General features: G+C 42.5%; 1 protein-coding gene across 4 annotated transcripts in view; it reads left to right on the top strand.

Moving 5' to 3' along the window:
• The window catches only part of MCC (MCC regulator of WNT signaling pathway), a 218,623-nt gene that overhangs the window by 173,406 nt on the left and 23,587 nt on the right, over nucleotides 1-21,630 (top strand). For all 4 annotated transcript variants that reach the window (XM_072140768.1, XM_072140758.1, XM_072140777.1 and 1 more), the window contains 5 exons: nucleotides 9,370-9,516; nucleotides 9,759-9,848; nucleotides 9,932-10,080; nucleotides 18,404-18,544; nucleotides 20,544-20,644. In XM_072140768.1, the coding sequence (XP_071996869.1) occupies nucleotides 9,370-9,516; nucleotides 9,759-9,848; nucleotides 9,932-10,080; nucleotides 18,404-18,544; nucleotides 20,544-20,644 (628 nt within the window). The remainder of the gene's footprint in view (nucleotides 1-9,369; nucleotides 9,517-9,758; nucleotides 9,849-9,931; nucleotides 10,081-18,403; nucleotides 18,545-20,543; nucleotides 20,645-21,630) is intronic.

Below are 21,630 nucleotides of genomic sequence, written 5' to 3'. Positions count from 1 at the left end.
CATCCATCAGCAGTGCGGTAGTAAATTGGGAGCTGTTCGGATCAATAGACCTGTTCCCTTCACTTGTGTTTGTAATCATACAAAGTGCTCTCAGTAGGTTCTTCTATTCTTGCAGATGTAATTAAATTAGGTGTTTAATGTATTCCGTTAACAGATTGCGATGGTATTAGGAGCAGTGGCTAAGAAGCCATGTGCATGATACTGATTCTGGGTTTCTCACGGCTCATTAGTAACAGAGGTAATCATTTCCTGTGAATCCCCAGCAATCTACAAGGATTTGTTTGTTAGAATAAAAAGAGTTGTTCAGCATGAAAGATTCTCCACAAGTCGTCTTAGTTTTTTAGTGTATGAAGAAAGTTACAAAAATATAAGTTTTCAGAATACCGGTACTTTTTAAAAAAAATTATGTTAAATAAACCCTCTTCAGCTGTTTAAAAACGTGTGTTTTTTTGTGCTTTAAACACAAATAAAACGCAACGTGTGACCGCAGCCTTGAGCTTTATTCACGCGTTTAGTTTTGAATCACAATTTAATAGGAACATGGAGGGGCCTGTCCTGATCTCCTATGTGTTGAAACAGAAATCCATGTGAAGAACACTAAGTGCTATGCATTGTTCACAGTATGTTATGCATTGTATTGACCTGCTATTTACATGTAGGCTGTATAAACTGAATGTTAACATAATGTAAACACTGAACACAAAATGAATGTAGCCTTATTTATTAAGCCACATAGCAGACTCCTACCATAAGAAATACAGGAGAAATATTCAAGACATGCAGAGCCTTCACAGACTACATGTCTCACAGTCCTAACACTTGAGTACTGGGCTGATTATTATTACACGTAGACTTCACACTCTTTTTCCTGACTGCACTTTCTTTTGTGCAGACATAAGACTCCATAATGAGGATTTCTTGTGCTTGTGTTTTCTGGCTGCATTAGGACATAGAATTATAAGTGTAACTACTTGATGATGGTGCATTGCCTATATGAATAATGATCGGCACAGTGCGATGGTGGAAAGATTATGATTAAGATCTTTGATATGAATGAGAATATAACTGTTCTCATTAAGTGCTTTTCTCATGCGGGCGCTTTTCTCTTTGATGTTCAAATCCACCAAACTAGAACATTTTGGAAACATGGGAGTTTTGTTAATTAGCCATTTTTAGCTGCATATATTTTCTGTGCCAGTCGGCCTCCTCAGTGGGAGCGGTGATTCACGGAGACAGTGATTTAGTGACAGCCGCTTTCCTTCATACAGGCTGCAGGTAAGGTGGCATTGGGATATGCTGACACATCCAGTAATGTTTAACACCCTGAGGAGTCTCCTAATTGACTAAAGTTCATTTCCTATTGCACACCTTCATCACTGTCACCATGTTGTGGATGGTGAATAAATGACTTATGCATATTTTGAAGCCATTTGATGTTAAATTAAGAATATTACAATGTTGAGAGTGACACATTTTCGCTAGTACGTCACCTGCTGGCACTAGAAAATAAATGAACACGTAGGCTTTTTGAGTTTCCTTTTAATAATTATAGTTTGCGCATTCATATTAACCTTCTAAAATGTTTTGTGTAATATCTTATGTATTATCTCTGCAAATATTAGTGTAAATCTCAATAGTATTTTCAAAAGGCTCAAAGGAGAGGGACATAGGGACATATCTTGACATGTCTTTTCAGCTTCTAAATACACAGTTTGTCAGGCAGGAAATGTGAGCATCTAATAATCCAAATGTATGTGACAGAGGAGTCAAGTGTTTAGGCTACAAACACACGACCGTGTCTTCCATGGCTAACCCATGCTCCAAAACAATATTCATGTTCCTTCTTACATTCTAGCTGGCATTCCCACTAGTCTCCTGGTTTAAAGGTCTTGAGATGGGGAACTATAACCCTTGGTTTCTTCCATAGATTTTGAACAGTGTTAAAGGGGTTGTCCCATAATAGCAATTTAGGCACTATTCTGTGGGTAAGGACTAACTTGCTGTTCATTGGGGTCTCAGTGATGGAACCATCATGGATCACTAGAACAGTGGCCAATGTACCTTCCTCACACCCCAAAATTACTGGAGCAACTGGTCGCATGTGTGCGGGCTTCCCTGTCCATCTCTATGGAGGTGATGGAGATAACCGCGCACCATAATCGTTGATCTCCATCAGCTCCATAGAGATGAAGGGGGCAGCATGCAAATGTGCAACCAGCTGCTCCAGTCATCTTGGGATGCGCCAGAGTTCATTGGACCCCTGCTCTTGTGATCCTTTGGGGTCCCATCACTGAGACCACCACTGATCAGCAAGTAAGGCAATATCCTGCGGATAGGACCTAACTTGCTACAATGGGAAAACCTCTTTAAGGGTATACTGTTGTACTTCATACATTTATCAATTGTTACTATTATAATAAATTTCCCCACTAAAGAATTCAGTAATCAGTATAGTAAATCAGTAATTGACATGATGTGGACTTAATAGGAACCTTTCACCACATATTCACAAATACAGCTAGTGGCAGGTTCTCATAGAGCCCCAACAATTGTTTGCAGCTTATCTGCATAAATCAACCTTATCTTATATTACTAACATCAGAGGGGATTGTGTCCTGCTTGGTCAGCCACTCCCATCACCCCCCCCCCCCCATGTCCTATGGCTCTTCTCAGCATGTCATGTGGCCAAAGTTATGTCATCTTAGGTCCTTAACCCATTTACGTTTGCAACGTTTACCCCATGTGCAAATGTAACTGGACGTTAGATGACATCACTATGATGACATCACATAACATGAAGTGGCCAATGATGTAACAGATCTCTCACAGCTCCACAAAGCAGCATGTTCTGTAGCAATGAGACCTTCCAATCAGGAACAAGGAGGCAGGGCAATACAAGTAACCACTAAATATGCAAGGCTTCATTAGACTCATTTAGTGTGATGGACTTGCATCAGTTGAGTTGTATATAAGTTTACAAACTGAATTTGCAACATTGCAGCCATGGATAGGAACCACACAAGAGTATTTTCAGATTATGAGGCCGGCTTCACGCAGTACCACTGTTGCAACAGGTGAAACCAGCCTCCATTTAAATATACAGTCCAGCACTTTTATTCTAGTTCATCTTTTCATTCTTTGGGTCATCTTTTGTTGCGGTTACAGAACTGATTAATACTATTAAATATGTGTCTTAAATAGAAATAAAAATACAAATCATAAAAATCTCTCTTGAATGTTGCTGTATTGGGTTTCATACAACCCTGCAGAGTTTGTAGAAGTATATTTGTGCTTACTGTACTCTATTGGCCTTTGGATTTTATAAGTAGCGGTATATGACACCCAATAGTCGCAACAGGACACATTTATCATGCACCAGCGCTGATGAAGCCTCCACCCTTCGGCACCACCGGATACATCCGAATGCTCTCGCTTGGCGTAGAGTTGCGCCACAGCTTGCAAATTTTCACTTATGAAGGGAACATCCCACGATGCCCCACTACGCTGTCCATGCCCCCTTCATACCCCTCCATGCCCACTTCTTGTGGAGGTGTTGTAAAGCGGGAAATGATTGCAATTATTGTTGTTTCTCTAGTAATTGTGATTAATCGTCCCCAATGACTCTGTGCGCCTCCTTGTGTATGGGCCTAAGAGACACTTTCTACTCACTAAATAAGTAACTTCAAGAGTTGGACCAAAATTTATTGAAAAAGCACAGAATGCAAACTTGAGACTTTGCCTTTGCAAATAATCTTTATGGGCATCCAGAATCTCAAAGGCTATGCATACTCCAGTAAGGATTTTGGGTTAGGAATTTGGATGTAAGTTTTCCAGAATTGGAAAAAGGAACCCTATGCTACTAGTGCTATGTTGAGTTAGGAATCTGCCTGTTCATCAATGCTTGACTTTTAGGAAACCTTCTGACATCACATGCCCCTACTGCATCTAGCCCAAACAGTTCACACTTTACCGATGACAGACAATGATTCCCGAAACAGAGTTGTCAATAGTTGGGAGTCTATTCCTTTTAGAAGAGACTAAGTGTGTTAGCAATTTACTACATCATGCCACATAGGGAGCTGCTTTATTGTAAGTATCACCAGAGTTTTCACCCTCCCTCAATATATTTATGGTTTTTGTACGTAAGTGGAATGTTTCGAAATATCAAACTTTTGTACTTCAAGATTTTATAAATTTTAAAGGAAACCTACCACTTGAAGTGGCAGGTTTCAGAAGAAAACACCGAGCACCAGCTGCCGGAGCTTATTTTTGTTAGTGTTTTAAACCGCGGTTTAAAACACTTTTTAATCTGTATAGCCGGCGCAGGGAGGTACGCGCTCGGCGCTTACCATGTGCGCGGCTCTCCTTCACTTCCTATGTAGCCGCGTGCACGGTTGTGCGCATGGTAAGCGCCAAGTGCGTACCTCCCTGCGCCGGCTATACAGTTTAAAAAGTGTTTTAAACCGCGATACCGCGGTTTAAAACACTAACAAAAATAAGCTCTGGCACCAGCTCAGCCTGAGCTGGTGCTCGGTGTTTTCTTCTGAAACCTGCCACTTCAAGTGGTAGGTTTCCTTTAATAACAAATAGAACGATAGATGCCTGTTTTATAAGGTTTTACATTGAAACTATGGGGTCAAGTCGCGATCACCTACAATGCAAGATTTTAAACATCTGCTTTATGGAGAGAGTCTCCCGTGTGAACACGTCCTGAGGCAAGAGACACTTGAAGGTAGGAAAGAATTGGGCAGATACTTTAATGAAATACAGCTGACAGAAACACTTGGTCACAGTTTAAAGAAATGTGATCCTCCAGCCAGGACAAAACCTGCAGCACTGCCTGCAAGAATAATTAAATGCTATACGGAGAGGCTGATTGCTTTTTCATGAATGCAGAACCCTCTGCAGGATTATGTGATAGAAAGACTGGTTCTCAATTGGTATGAAATATGTATGTAATGATTGACTTGTACAGTAAGGAAGAAATTATTAAAATCTTATCTAAACCAAACTATTTCAACTGTTCTGTAATAAGAAGTTATCACTTTGAGTTTTTCTTCTTGGACTCACTGTGAGGGTATATGCCAAACAAATGATGGGCTAAATTCACATTTATGCAGATAACTTTTACTAAAAAGAATACCTAGAAAAAGGTACAAATGTACTAGTACATGCTGTAATTCTTCATGTCTGCATTGTTTTTGTTAGAAAAATAAGGAAGGACCAAATCAGTTGTATAACTGACATCAGTGTGGACCCCAATAATGAAGCTTAAAGTATCAATGCTCATTAAAATTGGCCAAAACTATGAGTAGCTGACCTTTTTTGGTGGTGCCAAAGAAGGGGAAGCAAGGATCAGGCAATTAAGATTGGCATTGTGAGTAGTTCATCCAGACACATGTGTATAGTCTAAATTGTATGTAACGGACTATCTAATGAAGCCAACCTTGGCAAGAACCACCCCAGACATTTTAAAGAAAGGATGCATTCTTGTTCTTTTACATTGTTATAAGTTTAGATGGGGGAATAGGAGCACAGATAAGAAGACAATATTACATCAGAGTTGCAAACCTGGGAGCCAGATGTTATAAGGAATTTATCAATCTGCACATAACATTAGCAGGATACCAAGAAAACTTCTTTAATTGATCATTGGGGCCACCTAAAAGAAGGTTTCGGCAGTAATTGGACTCAAGAATATCTTTGAAGAAGTTTTGCTGAAGGATCATGCAATAATATATATTTAATTGATGTCTAGAATCAGAGTAATAAGGCAGCAGAAATAGAACAAATGAGTAGAACATTCATGTAACTTATAGAGGACTGAAAGTTAATACATTTCCATGTAAATAAATATGTCAAGAATATTTGCATTAGTATGCCAACAGTCACTTGACTTTTGGCCGTCTTGATTTCTTTGGTTTATGTATGTAACAACATAATTTTATTACATTTTGTAAAGTCAACATTTTATTCTGTTTTCCTTATTTTTTTCTTTCTAAAATTGTGGTTTTCTTAAATGATCACTTATTTTTCAACAAAGTTGGCATCATTAATACAAGTGATTTATAGTAGAAAAAACGGACTAGAGGATATAGGGCAACACAAAGTACAGGAGACTCAAGTGCAGGTGATAAATAGTGGAAATGAGATAGTAACATGCTCACCTTCTGATGTAAGTTATATAAGCATATAATAGATGGTGTCTTCTTCTCGAGGAAGTGCTTGATCAAAACACTTGTATTTCTATTGGTTTTTAACCTGATGAAGGCATTAGACCAATGCCAGAACGCGTTGTTTTTATACACCTTTTATTTACCTTTTGTAACAAAAAAAAAAAAAAAAGAACGTTTTGACTTCGGGAAGATGCGCTTCTAGAGTGGACTGTCCTTGCTTGCTGCACACTGAAGTTTATTGTTTGATTTATAGGAAACTATTTTGTATGTTATGAAAGAAAAAATTCCTTCACTTATCTGGCTCTTTTCTACCTCCACTAAACTGAGAGGCTGCCATTTACAGAGGTCCCGTAACGTAACGGTCTATGGAGAGGGGAGGGGTGACCGAGACCACCGCAGCTAAATATTCTGTTTCTATCTTTCAAAGCAAACATCACTTTTCTCCTCGTAAATATATGGGTCACTTAGGTCCAACAGAAACAGTTGGTGTCTGACTTGTAATGTATCCAGAATTTCATCAGAGATTCCAATTACTAAAAACCACATCCCAGTTGTGAGCAGAGCTATAGTTTACAACAACAGATATAAAATTAAGATTAAATTTAAATATAAGATTACGCCCCTGATCAATTCAGTGAGGGAGTCTTTGCTGGTTATTTTTTATTCATTTATTTATTCAAAAAATAAGTTTGGAAGTTTAAATGGAAGATATTTAAATGTTGGTTTGTATGAGCTTATTCACACATACGCTACTGGGGGTGAAGTCTTTTAAATGGGAGGATAGATTAACAAACAGACAACAAAAAAAACACCAAATAGCACAACAGAGATAAAAACAAATATTGCAATGGTTCACATATCCTTGTAGGATCAATCAATACATCTTATATAAAATGTATTAAGCAGGGATGATAATTAAGGATATTGGTTGCACGCTTTTATATTTTGGCTTTGAACTACTAGAAGACCAGGGTTTATTCCACCTGTCTATTGGCATCTTTTTAAGACTCCCTTTTCTGTTTCTTGGCTGTGATCCATCACTTATGAGATTAGAGTAAATTCAGCTTGTCATCAATCACAGCTCCTCGGGCTGGGATTTCTGGTTGCCTGCCAGTCTCTTATCACAGGGGCTCATGTGACTGATGAGAGGTGAAGGTACACACAAGTGCAAAGTTAGGGGCTGTAATTCTAATCCGAGGCTGAGGCCTGGCTAATAGCTTGGGGGGGGGGGGGGGGGGACTTTGTCAGTCTTTTGTTTCTATCTTCTTATCTGTATTGTGTCAGTGGGTATCTGCAACACAGTCATTCAGAGTGGATTCTGCTTTTCTGTCCTCGGTAAACACGTGCTTACAAATGCAATCATATTCCCTTATTATGTTCCATCTCTTAATTATTCATTGGTTTGCACAGTAAATATAGTGTCTGCTGGGGTCTGGAAAAATAAAATAATATTAATGGGCAAAGACAAGCAGACAAATCTATACATAATATATAAAGCAGTTTTATTGTTATAGATAGTGCTACACTGGGAGTTATACCGAAAGCAAAATATGGGGAATATATAAAATGTAATGAGAAACCCTATCACAACAGAAGTGTCTATTATACTATCCTTACATAACCCTCCAGAGCCACACTTGTAGACAGCCACGCTAGACACATGTTCAAGCGCATCATTTCTATAGAAATACAGAATGAAAAAGGTGAGACTACAGTATAACAAATATTAAAGGACCTCTACCCCCCAGGATCAAGGGTTGTAAACCACGCACACTGACTAAGCATACTGGTGTGTTCCCCACTCTGGCAGGATCCGCTCTTCTTTTAGCTTCTTATTCCATGGTGTATACAAAAAATGCTTTTAAAATTATGCAAATGAGCCTGATGGACTCCAAGCTCCATAGGTGTTAATGGAGCTTGGAGCCACTCAGACTCATTTGCATACATTTTTCAGACTTTTTTTTTCTTAAAAACAAGGGCACACGAAGCTTAAGGAAGAGCAGATCTTGCCATAGAGGGCACACACCAGTATGCTTAGTCAGTGTGCTAGGTTTACAATCCTTGATCCTGATGGTAGATGTCCTTTAAGAGATGATGGTGATATATTAGTTGTTGGGTGTATCGACTGTAAATATACATAGGAAGTAATGGAAAATGGAACGCAGAACTTCCATTGAGATGGCAGAAAGATGATACAGTTTTAAAATGATTCTTTATAATATATATTTCTCTAGAAATTGGGTTTTATGGATCCTGGGATTTAGCATATACCCTGTGCATGGTGCATCTTCAGAGCTGTAGCCGTCTCTATAAAATAGTGTCTATCACACAATAGTGGTCAGTACATTCAAGTCCTTGCAATATTTTTTTGCTTGTGTGTTGACACACACAAGCTCAAAATTCTTTTCTAAACTGTTTTATTTTATGACTCCAAAATTCTACATTTTCTGGCCAGGTTGCCATAGGTGATTTCATGGTGCAAACCTGAAGTACAGTTTTGGATAGTTTGAACCCTACTATCCACTGTCCCTTCCACTACTGTTGTTTTTCCCTTACTAGCATAAGTGTTTTCCCTATACCCAACTATGACCTGCAGGGTTACAGTATCCACATAGACGGATGGTAATCCTATGACTTTATCCATATCAATATACCGATATTTTTCATATCCCTTCCCTTTTTTACATATAATTCTATTAAAACTTTAACATTGTTATTCACCAATTTGGACTTCTTTTCTTACCTCTACAGGTGAATTAAATTTTATGGATCATTCTATCCACCCACACACCCACTTTTCATGAACTTTTTGTACTTTATAAGTGGTGAAAGTGGGATACATGCTGTAAAGTGCGAAACTGGCACACTGAAACTTCTTCCATTTGTTTAGAATCGCTGTAGCTTCATATGAATATATTTATTGAATTTATTGATGTATCTGAAGTACGGTTATTTACTCCAGTGCCCATGAGAAATATTTTCCTTTCAGCACTATTTTCAGCTTTTTTGTTCTTCCATCAAGTTACTAGACCTTGTTGATGGAAAGCAATAGAGAGATGATTATTATTTGTTACGTAGCTCCAAGTGCTGTCCTAAAAATAGAAATAACTGGTGGGAAGACTCTGCTGTGCTACATTAGGAATAAGGGACATCTTGCGAATGTATTATGATTAAATATAATTTTGTATCTTAGGTGCGGGAGCTACAGACACGACTACAAAGTGTACAGGCGACAGGTCCGTCCAGTCCTGGTCGGCTCACTTCAGCAAGTAGACCAGTGAACCCAAGCACCGGGGAGCTGAGCACAAGCAGCAGCAGTAATGACATTCCCATAGCTAAGGTGAGAATAATACCAGAAAAATGTCTGAACTATGTACTTAATATAATGTTTTCACTTTAACTTTTAAAAACTCCCTTGTGATCACACAGATAATAAAAAGTTTACTATTGTCACATGCACTAATAATTTCAAAAATAAAAAAATGCTTCACATTATTAGTTACATTTAGTCTTATTTGAAAGAAATACCATAACCATACCTTAGCATAATATTTATAACTTCTGAATACATGTTTATTGTAGATTGCGGAGCGTGTAAAATTGTCAAAGACCAGGTCAGAGTCTTCCTCATCAGAAAGGCCTGTGCTTGGTTCAGAAATCAGCAGTATTGGGGTGAGTATATAGCGACCATGTGCTGTAAAGATGGTCATTTGAATGGGACACTTCATTCTATGAAACCTTGCTATATGTTATAGGTATCAAGTAGCGTGGCTGAACACCTGGCACATTCCTTACAAGATTGCTCTAATATCCAAGAGATCTTCCAGACACTTTACTCCCATGGTTCTGCAATATCCGAGAGCAAAATCAGAGAGTTTGAAGTCGAGACTGAAAGATTAAATAGGTAAGAGCATCCATTTATAAGTAAAATCAATCATAGCTGGAAATTTGGGGACCCAAAAGGTTATGTAATACATACATATATAATTTACTTTTATATTAAGACTTCTGCATGAGAAAATAACATAATGAGCATAAAAACACAATACTTAAAAGTGGAGTGGACTGCTGCCTTGGTCTTGGTATTCTAATAGAAATATTACTGTGTGGCAATTTACATTTACATTTGTGACATAAGCTTACAGGGGCAATTCCTTTTTAGCCCTTTATGGCTCTACTGGAAATAGCCATCCTTATGCTCTAGATTGAGAGGTTCTGTACTTTTGCGCTATTTATCACAGACATATGCAACATCCCCCACCGGGGCCTAGCCCTTTGAGGTGCGGCCTGGTGACAGCCGGGGCCCGCGGTACCGGAGTGGCTGGCGGTTGCGGCCTAAGCACGCTATTGTCACGGTGCTTGGTACGGGGGATCCGGAGGGCTGTCCTACAGCCTGGCAGGTCTCCAGCAGGGTGGTGTTGGCAAGAAAAGATGAGGGAGAGGCTGCTAGAGCGGGTCTCCCTGGGGCAACCCCTTAATGTCCCGAGTGTGAGTCTCTGGGTGATGGACAGGGTGCCGGTGATGAGGGTAGTTGTAGTAGCAGGGACCAGACGGAGACAGAGGTTGAAGAAAACAACTTACAGTTCGTTTATTGCAACCGGCAGGAACTGCAGAAAACGTGTCTTTAACAGGTGGAGTACTGGAGAGGTATTTGGAGGGAGCCACAGGATGTAGTTCACCAGCCTGGATGTGGAGGGCAGGCTGGGAGGCAGCTGTGTCCTAGAGGATGCTTCAGCTCGGTCCTGGATCTCTTCAGGTATCACCCTTGAAGGTAGGATGATACCCCTTTCCTCACTACACTAGCTCTAGTCTAATCTTCCACTTCAGGCAGGGGCTAGGCTCTTCCTGCACTGGTCTGGTATGCTAGAGACTCTGAGCTGCTGCTCAGCTAACTACTCTCTGCTTTTGTCCTACAGACCCAGAGGGCCTGACTAGGACCGGTCTCTTCTCCCTTCTGGGAGAGACTGCTCTCTTCTCTCTCTGGGGAGAGACTTCTCTAGAACATTCCTGGCCAGAGGTTTTATTACCTTCCCTTGGTCAGGTGGTGGCTGCTCCTCCAATTACCTCTCAGTGCACAGAGACAGGATGCAACACATATCATTGGATAATAGAAATTACATCACATATTAACATCTGCCTTGCCAGGCAGGATTAACCACTGCAATTTCCCCTCGATCCTATAAGGACCATGTAGTGTAATGTGGTGTTACCTACAGGTGGGACGTATTCGCAAGCACTACCTCGCCATTGCATCGGCGAGGGTGTTGCATACCCCGGGGGCAATTGAAAGAGCCGCCCTCGGCTCGACTATAGATGTTTTGGGGCACAGAGGGGGCCAAGGGCACTTCTAGGAAGTGCAGGCTATGTGAGGTGTAGGGACAAACCGCCCATGGTCCTGGAGACAGGCACCTGGGTTGGTGTCGGACTAAGACAAAAATATAGCTGTATGACAGTTGGTCGCTGACGCCATTAAACCGAACTGTACAGTAGGAAAGGTGTGGTGTCATGTCCTGTAATCCACTCCTTGCACCAAGGCCTGTATATTTGTTTTATCAACACTTCTTCCCTGGCGGCAATTATATGGTGTCTATCTGCATTGCATGAGCATATGCGACACGAGTACCTCCTGACTGACAACCTTACCCATGTATGAGTGGCATCCAGGTGCTAACTGTGTAACACCCCCGGTCCCCTAAAGACCCGCAGTTTACGGACTACCCCCATGTGCAAACCTCAGTTTGAGGGATCAGGTAGCGGTCAGTGTTTTACATAGAAAGACGGTCCGACACAGCCACACTACAACCTGAAAAGCCTATGAAAGGGTTAATGCAGACTACTGGCAGATATGACAGTGTGCAACAGGTTAGCAAAATCACATTGGCTTAGCAGCCCAATGGGTACACATCTTATAACATAACGTTACAGATAGATAGGCTACTCAGAGTAGCACGGTAGCAAATGTCTCTTTTCCTGCAAAGGAAAGGCATAAAAAGTGCAAGCAGAATGTCCATACCTAAAAGGAAGGCATTAAGTGCAAAATAGTAGTCAATAGCAATAGCAACTTTTCCCTGGAGTATCTGGCAAAAGTCTCACAGAAGGTCTCTACTGACAAAGTCCATCTTCTGGGTACAGCCCTTGAGGTGGGGAAAAGTGCAATGAAAGAAGCAAAGGGTCTCCTCTTTGTGTAGAGGGACAGAGTCCTTTGAAGAAAGAATCTCTGCTGTGGCAGAGGAAGGGTGCTATCATAGCACATGATCTCTTGACTGAGATAAATAAGGGTAAGAGTCTCAGGAAAGTCTCTGGCTCTTTGGGGTAAATGGAGATAAATATACAATATGTACATAGTACCTGGAGAGGGCGACAGCCCTTCAGGGATTAGTCAGTATCGCTGGGTTCAGCAAAGACAGGATCCAGCTCCTGCAGGGAATCCTGTCCATCCTCAGCGGGAGTAGGTGCCGGCTGGGGACACCCAGTGGCAGTAGTGGGTACTGCAGGTGCAGCAACATCCTCTGGACCTTCAGGGAGAGGAGCGCTGTCGCCCGGGGTGTCGGCTGTTCCAGCCGGGGGCTCAACTGAGCCAGGGACCACGGAGGGGTCCAGGAAGAAATAAACAGGGCCCTGCGGCAGCGCCGCAGCCCCTTCCAGCTCCGGTTCTTCCGGGGCCGGGTCATCACCCCATTGGTAACCAGTCAGGGGAGATGTGGGCCTAGATGGAACCTCCGGACAAGGTTCGCTAGCCGGGATGTCTTCTCCCACAGAAGAGCCGCGGGACCTGGCAATGCTCCCGGCAGGGGAACCGGTGGGGGTGGCGCCCTGTATCATGCCCGGCCCATGGATGGCAATGGGACCCGTACTCACAATTACTGTGGATGGGGCATTCACGTGGGTCACCGCCCGGGGACTTGCAGCCGAGGAAGAAGAGGTGTTCGGAGACTCCGGCCACTCGTCGTCCTCATACCAGTCATCCTGCGGGAAGTAACGGTCCTCATCGGAGTCGGGGATCCGCATCACACCAGCCGCCCAGGGTCCTCGAGGTCCTTCCTGCAAGGAGAACTCGATACACTCTCCCGGCTTCAGGTTGTGCAGGCTCTCTGGCAGATCAGGCCTCTTGACAGACCGGCGGGGTATAAATACTTCCCGTCCGGTGTAGTCCTGGGTGGCGAAGCCATAGCCCTTCCGCTTGTCGAAGAACCGGACCATGCCGGTGGTGCGATTCTTCTCGACCCAAGCTCCAGCTGTAGATCGGCCGGCCATATACCGCTGGGCCTCCTTCTCTCGGCGTCGCTGGTCCGAGACAGCGTCTCGGAGTCGCCGGCGGGCGGCCTCACCTCGGCCTTGAGGCTGCGGAGGTTTCGGTGCTGGGGCTCGTGGCTCCGGTTCAGGCTCGGATCTCCTTGGGCGACAGGTAGGTGCCGGAACAGGAACCACCGGAGGGTCAGGAACCACCACAGCGGGGCTAGCAGGCCGCGCAGCAGGAGTAGGTGGAGCGACAACACCAGGCCCAGGCGTTGGCTCAGCAGGAGTCGGGGCCTCCCCACGTGGCGCCTCCACGTGGACCCGCGGTACCGGGATGGTAGCCGGGATAGGGACGAGGAACCGCCCGGGTGGGATTTGGTACTGCGTCACCGTTTGGTAACATGTCCTGGTGACGAAGGCCCGAGTCAATCCTCGGTGCAGCCGATGTCTAGCGGAGGGTCTTCGGACAGGCTGCGCAGAGACCACCACCATAGTCTCTAGGACCTCGTAAAACTCCGGACGCTCCACAGGAGGGAAAGGCGGAGGACCCCACATGGCGTTGTCCTCGCTGTCCAAAGTCCACTCCAGTTCTGGCGCTTCTCTGAGGCAGGGCAGGAAGTCCGCCTCGAGCCAGTGGGAGGAGTCCAAGTCCTTCCCGCCAAGAGCTGTGGCGGGCTCTAATTTTTCCTGCGCCACAGGAGGCGGGGTTCGCGCCCTTCGCGCGTGGGTGGAGCTTGATGCGTCATCTGGGTTTCCCGCCAGTGAAGGTTTTGGCGGGCTGGAATTATTTGCTGCGCCACAGTTTCTGAGGTAAAAATCTTTAGGCGCGGCAGCGCCGGATGTAGCAGAGCTGACACAGTTCTTGCAAGGATTAACCTCTCGAGTGCTGGAGCGGTGCTCGACAGCACGTGGCAGCATTAACACAGTTCAGTCCAGAAACACACAAAGTCTTGGGCCTAAACCCGGATGGCAGCAGGGTTAGGCAGCACAGTTTTTTTTGTTTTTTTTTTAATAAAGGAAAGTCTTTAATGCCGTAATAAGGCACAGAAGTATCAATCCTGTTCGTGACGCCACTTGCAACATCCCCCACCGGGGCCTAGCCCTTTGAGGTGCGGCCTGGTGACAGCCGGGGCCCGCGGTACCGGAGTGGCTGGCGGTTGCGGCCTAAGCACGCTATTGTCACGGTGCTTGGTACGGGGGATCCGGAGGGCTGTCCTACAGCCTGGCAGGTCTCCAGCAGGGTGGTGTTGGCAAGAAAAGATGAGGGAGAGGCTGCTAGAGCGGGTCTCCCTGGGGCAACCCCTTAATGTCCCGAGTGTGAGTCTCTGGGTGATGGACAGGGTGCCGGTGATGAGGGTAGTTGTAGTAGCAGGGACCAGACGGAGACAGAGGTTGAAGAAAACAACTTACAGTTCGTTTATTGCAACCGGCAGGAACTGCAGAAAACGTGTCTTTAACAGGTGGAGTACTGGAGAGGTATTTGGAGGGAGCCACAGGATGTAGTTCACCAGCCTGGATGTGGAGGGCAGGCTGGGAGGCAGCTGTGTCCTAGAGGATGCTTCAGCTCGGTCCTGGATCTCTTCAGGTATCACCCTTGAAGGTAGGATGATACCCCTTTCCTCACTACACCAGCTCTAGTCTAATCTTCCACTTCAGGCAGGGGCTAGGCTCTTCCTGCACTGGTCTGGTATGCTAGAGACTCTGAGCTGCTGCTCAGCTAACTACTCTCTGCTTTTGTCCTACAGACCCAGAGGGCCTGACTAGGACCGGTCTCTTCTCCCTTCTGGGAGAGACTGCTCTCTTCTCTCTCTGGGGAGAGACTTCTCTAGAACATTCCTGGCCAGAGGTTTTATTACCTTCCCTTGGTCAGGTGGTGGCTGCTCCTCCAATTACCTCTCAGTGCACAGAGACAGGATGCAACACATATCATTGGATAATAGAAATTACATCACATATTAACATCTGCCTTGCCAGGCAGGATTAACCACTGCAATTTCCCCTCGATCCTATAAGGACCATGTAGTGTAATGTGGTGTTACCTACAGGTGGGACGTATTCGCAAGCACTACCTCGCCATTGCATCGGCGAGGGTGTTGCACATACATTGTTTCTGTAACATCCATTTTATCTCTGTATTCTATAGTATGGCATTTCTGAAACTCCTGTTCACTTCTGATGGAATTTTTCAGAAATCTTGTGATTCTCTGACCAGGCAAATGGGCCTCCTCTGCAAACAAGGGCTTTTAGGTCTGTTTTTACACTGTTTTTCACCCATTTTAGTTTGTTTTATCCTTCCTCATAGGCGGCGCTCTGCAATCTCCGTTAGATGAATGGAGCAGAACGGTCATGTGCGGCCTTTTGCTCCATTAGTCTCAGGGTGCGATGAGGTGTCTGACGGAGGTACCTGGGTACCTATCAAACCCCTCGTTATAGTGATCTGTCGGGGTTCCATCACTGAGACCCCCATCGATCAGCAAGTTGTTAGGCCTTATCCTGTGGACAGGGCCTAACTTGTTTCGTGGAAAGCCCCTTTAATGCAGTCCAGAAAAATGTGAGAAACCTAAACTTCAATGGAAAGGCACTAGACACACCAAGATTACAGCCACGTAAGCACAGCACTAGGAAAAAAAATGTCAATGAATATGAATCCATAACACAAAGTGGAAACCTAAGTTACCTGCAAATACAGGTATCAAAAAACAGACAGCAAAAACTTTTGGTATAAAAGGGGTCTGAGTGTTTTATACATGATGTGCTGAGATGGCCATATGTTTAGCTGATATTGGCTGCAGTGGATGTTAATCCATCCTGACTGTGCCTATATAATGTGCATAATCCTGTAATCGAGGAGGTAAGACAGCAGAGGCTCATTACTCAATCTCTGTTTAGCGGACATGCATGCTCAGCTAAGGGCTTATGTGTATAGTACAATTGGGAACAATATCTATTATTTAATGTATAAGGAATCAAACAAGACCATGTGATCTCCAAAAAGACCTACTAGGGACCACTGCCACATTTTATCAAGAACACTTACTTTGGTTTAAAAGCTGCATATCTTTGCCTGACAAGAACAACAACTAGCATTGGTGCCATAATAAGTGGCAGGAAGCCTCAAGAAGGTCGGCAGTACACTGGAGAAATTGCCTGAATAAATTTCCCCAACCTGTTGCCAATTACTTCCTTGAGAGAAAGAAATTCTTCATTATTTCTAGTCTGGCAAATGCATTTTAATAAATTGCAGATATTGGAAAGCATGTCAGGCAGAATTGTGTTTGTTTGAAAAAATAACTCTCAAGTGACATTTAGTAAGCGCAGATCTCGCCTTATGCTGAAGATATACGATCAGTGATTGCCGGGTAGGATTGTTGCCTTCTGTATTAGGAGTAATATCACTTACATTTACTAGAAAGAACATGAAACTGTAAAGGGGAGAAAACATTGTGCCTTTATTCCCAGAGAGCTGCTTCTTTGGAATCCTTTGCACGCATTCCAGATGGAACTGCTTGCAACAAGCTATTATGTCTGGCAATCAGTAATATACAGGTAGAGAACATCCGAAAAGCTCTCTTGAGCAGCAATAAATCTGCTCTTAATCTGTGAGCGAGAACCATATCACTCCTACCATCTGGGTTACAGGTGAGAAGAAATGAGAAGATTTAGAGGCTTATCCTCAGAAGAGAGCTAATGACTCTCTTTGTGTGTGTCGCCATTGCATTATTTGTGGGTCAATACATACAGAGTTGTGCTGATGTACAAAAGCAGCTCAGGCACATACTCCTGATTGGAGGAATATGCCAGATTTCTTATTTGGAACATTGGGACAAATTAAGGCATGCTCCAACCTATGCCAGTTATACAAGAGAATGTAATGTTGGCAGGTATGGACTTTGCTTCGATAATGGCATCATGTTCCTTTCTGTTTGCCGTCTGCTATTGTCGATGGCAGCTTCAGTTTATACAATGTTGTAGGAAAAGCTACAAATAAAAAGTGCAATCTTGTTGCTTATAAGATGAAAATTAAAGTCTGTGTGTCATCAGAAAATTACCTATTGCTTAAAGGGGTTCCATGAAAGAAAGTTCTCAAATTGTAATCCCCTAGTAATTTTTACACAATAAAGATAATTATGAACCCCCTTACTCTACAATTGTACTCAGTTTTATTGCTGTTTTAGCTCTTATAAGTCAATGATGGTAATATACTAGAGTGTGGGCAGGGACTCTCTAAGTAGACACATTATGATCCCTGTAAGTACTGTAAGATGCTGTGTGCTGAAAATGTGCTTAAATTAACAGGGTACAGGGTTTAACTGCACTTTTATTTAGCTAGTGGACATTCACTAGTATCTGACGCTTAGAAAAAGTGATTGCTGTAGATGACACTGGAGGGTTCTGTTTATGCGAATTAAAGTGTATTCTTTTGTATACCCACACAATAATTTATTGTATGCTCTATGTGCCAAATTGTACAATCCTTTATTTTATTATCATGCTTGCTGAATAACCCTTTAAAACATTATCTGTTAGATCCACATTAGATTTGGGGTCAGTGTACTTGTGAAAACAGATTTATTTTTAACCATCTGCCTGGATGTCTGTAGATGGAATGTAAGAACTATTGTACTGCATATTATTCGGTCCTTATTGTTTGTAGATGGGTCATTCCAAAGTCCTGTAGCAGTGATACTAAAGAATACAAACTAAATCATTCATTATTAATCATAGCACATTGTTAAACTGATGCCAGTACTATAGGAAAGGAGAAAATCCACAATAGGAATACAGTCGTTTTCCAGAGGTTATGCGGAACCGTGCTCCCCCAAAAAATCGGCCAGTATAATTATGATTATTGCACCTAAGTGCTTATTGATCTGAAGTTCAGCATACGCTGCTGTATTTATTGCTTTCACTACAATGCGGTCTTCTGGAAAAGTAGAAAAACAAGCTGTGATTTACATGGCAGGGTAAAAATATTGATCTTTTCTCTGCAGCCGAATTGAGCACTTAAAATCCCAGAATGATTTGTTGACAATAACGCTGGAAGAGTGCAAGAGCAATGCCGAACGAATGAGCATGCTGGTGGGGAAGTATGAATCGAACGCAACCGCCCTGAGGCTGGCGCTACAGTACAGGTGAGGACCAGGGGCGCTCTTCCCAAATCCCTGCACAATAATCCAGAGTACACAGTGGGTTGTCTTGGCCTGTAATGCGCATCACAAGTATATGCACAAGTGGCGGATTATACAGCTCTTTTATGCCTTTTTTCCCCCTAGAAATCGTTTTAACAGAAAAATAACCTTGTCTAGATCTGATTAGAGCTGCTTTTAGTCTCAGCAAAAATCTACTTTATGTTAATATATCCTTATAACATTTAGTATGCAAATCAGATGTAAGCTGCAGTAACTTTGTACCTGTTAGGAATTCAGAATGGTTGTTATTGGGAATAATATGTAGTTTAACAGGATTATAAAGTCTGTGGAGAATTAACAACTGCTAGAAAAGTTAGAAACACCACTGTAATCTTCTCACACCTAGGAAATGCAATATATTTTTTTTCTATGTGTGTTACAAAAAATAGTGGCCTCTTTATTTAAGTGCCATTGAACTGACCTCATCATTCGGCAATGAGGAGCCATGAGGTCATTAGTTTGGCACATGACCATTGATTGATTACAGCAGTCACTCTACGGACGCTTGTGAATTAAATGCAGAGTACCACTAGAGTATCCGTTACGGATTGTGGGGGATTGGATTGGTCAGTACTGTTTTTTCTATTTTTTTTATATATATATTTTTTTTTAAATTTCATTTTATTTAAAAAAAAAAAAATTTTCCAAGATAAACCAGTTCCACAACCTTATCCGGTGGGCACCATGATGTAGCCTCTTTGTTTATTTTGCTTCTTGATGGTCTCCTTAAATTAACTTTTACAAATATGCTAATGAGCTAGAAGTGCCTCGGGGGTGTCGCCATGGCATCACAGGCTGTTAAACCCCCTTCCAGAGCACTCCTTACACACCCCACTTGATCCACTCTGCCACCTCCTGTTTGCATCACTGCTCGGCTCTTTCCTCCTGCCCCGGTGCAGTCTATCTGTAGATCTGGCGGCTTCTCCTAATCTATTGCACCACCACACACTAAATAGCAGGGGGATCAGCAGAGCAGGATACTGGTAGACTGTGCATGTATTTGAAAGAAGCCGGACGGTGACTGTGGCAGGAGAAGGCAGAGCTAAAAAAAAAAAGTAAAAAAAAATTAAGGAAGGCCATAAAAAAAATCATCACAGCGTCTGCAGCAGGTTGCCCAGAAGAAGCAAGCTGCCGGTTTATTATGGTGAATTCTAATGGTAGCGTTCCTGTAAATTTGACAGTGTTTTGTAAAGGTCTGATAGCTCCTAATTAAACAACAAGAACTCGTTCACAAACTTAGATTTTAGTTGATCTCTTGTATGTACGGTAACTTTAGTTATTTAGTAGGGTTTTTTTTAAATATATATTTTAAGTACAGTGTCACATTGTTGATGGTAATATGACATTACCCCTGTTAGTAGCTATTACGCTCTCGTAGAAGTCTCATTGTCTTCCATGGATCTGTACCCACAAACTCTATAACCTCTATTCGGGAAGCTTTGGATTAAGAGCTGAGATGCTATTAACTGAATTTTAAATCTTTTAATTGAACTTGTCTTTTTATATATTTTATTTGCTTTTTCTCCTATAATAAATCGTCATGGTCCCCGAATATTTCCATTTGCCTTTAGAGTGTATAATAATCCAAGAACAAAATGATGCCACAGCTGGTATCTAAAAGTCATGTTTGCTGATACTTAAAGTTAGTGGCCTGTATCACAGGGATTTTGCAGTTTATTTTCCCGGACGTTGTAGACAAGCTAATCCTTTCCTTTATAGGTATTTTTTCCTTCTATATCCGCTTTATTCTCAAGTTTAATCACAGATTGCGTGTAATGCCCATCAGCTTTTACAATGCAGCTGAGATTTAAGGTCAGCAATGGGTCAGAGACTTAAGAGCTACCTTTTAGAGATGTCAAGCCCTTCCTTGCTTGTCCTAATATGATGTACAGTAGCTGATATAAACTATTGATTTGGTATTTCCCTTCTTCCTATGGTTTAGTGAGCAGTGTATCGAGGCATATGAATTACTGCTGGCGCTCGCAGAGAGTGAACAGTCTCTCATTCTGGGACAGTTCAGAGCTGCTGGAGTCGGAACTGTAGGTAAGTATAATTCTCGCTCACAAATATCATAACCTATGTCAAATAACACATCTAAATATGCCCCTGCATGCAATGAAATTTATGGTCAATTGTACAGCTTCTGCTTGGTTGTAAATTGATTTCCATATACATCTGTTAGGTTTTATAGCCATATCCAGATCTATAAATATTGTGTGCACTTTTTATGTACAGTTGGTCTTACACTGTTTTTCATGATGCCTTATTTAAAGGATATCTGTCTCCAGTTTACTACCTTTGTTATGCAACATAAAGTAGTGACCTGATCACTTTTTTATGCAGCTCATAAAATCAGACTTTATTTGAAGTAGTAGAAGCAAATCGCTGGCATTCAGGTTTTGCTGGGTCCTTCCGCAGATGATTGACAGCTTTCTTTCCACATTATGCTTGGGGAGAAAGCTGTCAATCAGCAACTGTATGAGAAGCCAACAGGTCATGAAAACAAGCACTCAGAAAGCAAACGCAGAATAGAGGGAACTCCAAACAGGGTTTCCTTTGCAGAACATTAATTTTGACTTTCTGAAATGTAATCAATGAATTATAAAAGTTACCCATTACTGTACTTGGGATATTTGTTACAATTTTTGGTGCCTTTAAATGGGGCAGTATAAACCTAGTTAGAGATTCCAGTAATGGGAGACTGTCACAAGCTTTTACCCCACCCAGCTACCAGCCCACTTGGAAAGAGTATGAAATATAATTTCTAGCATTGCCTCGTTTATGTGAAATCTCGTCCATTTACCTATAAAAAAAAATCACTTTCCAAGTCTGCAAACTAGATGAAGAGTCATTTATTGCCTAAGATAAGTGGAGTAGAAAGGTCTCTTCAGATGCCCCTTCAGTTGTATAGTACCTAGAACCAGGCTGTCATGTTAAATATAATAATCTCATCTTCCAGATTGCAGCTTGTGGTTCTGTGAGCTACACTACCAGAAATAGAGGCAGGTGTAGATCTACACTGGAGATCA

The sequence above is a fragment of the Engystomops pustulosus genome, chromosome 1, assembly GCF_040894005.1.
Source record: "Engystomops pustulosus chromosome 1, aEngPut4.maternal, whole genome shotgun sequence".
Taxonomy (NCBI): domain Eukaryota; kingdom Metazoa; phylum Chordata; class Amphibia; order Anura; family Leptodactylidae; genus Engystomops; species Engystomops pustulosus.
This window is presented reverse-complemented; position numbering and strand designations above follow the sequence as displayed.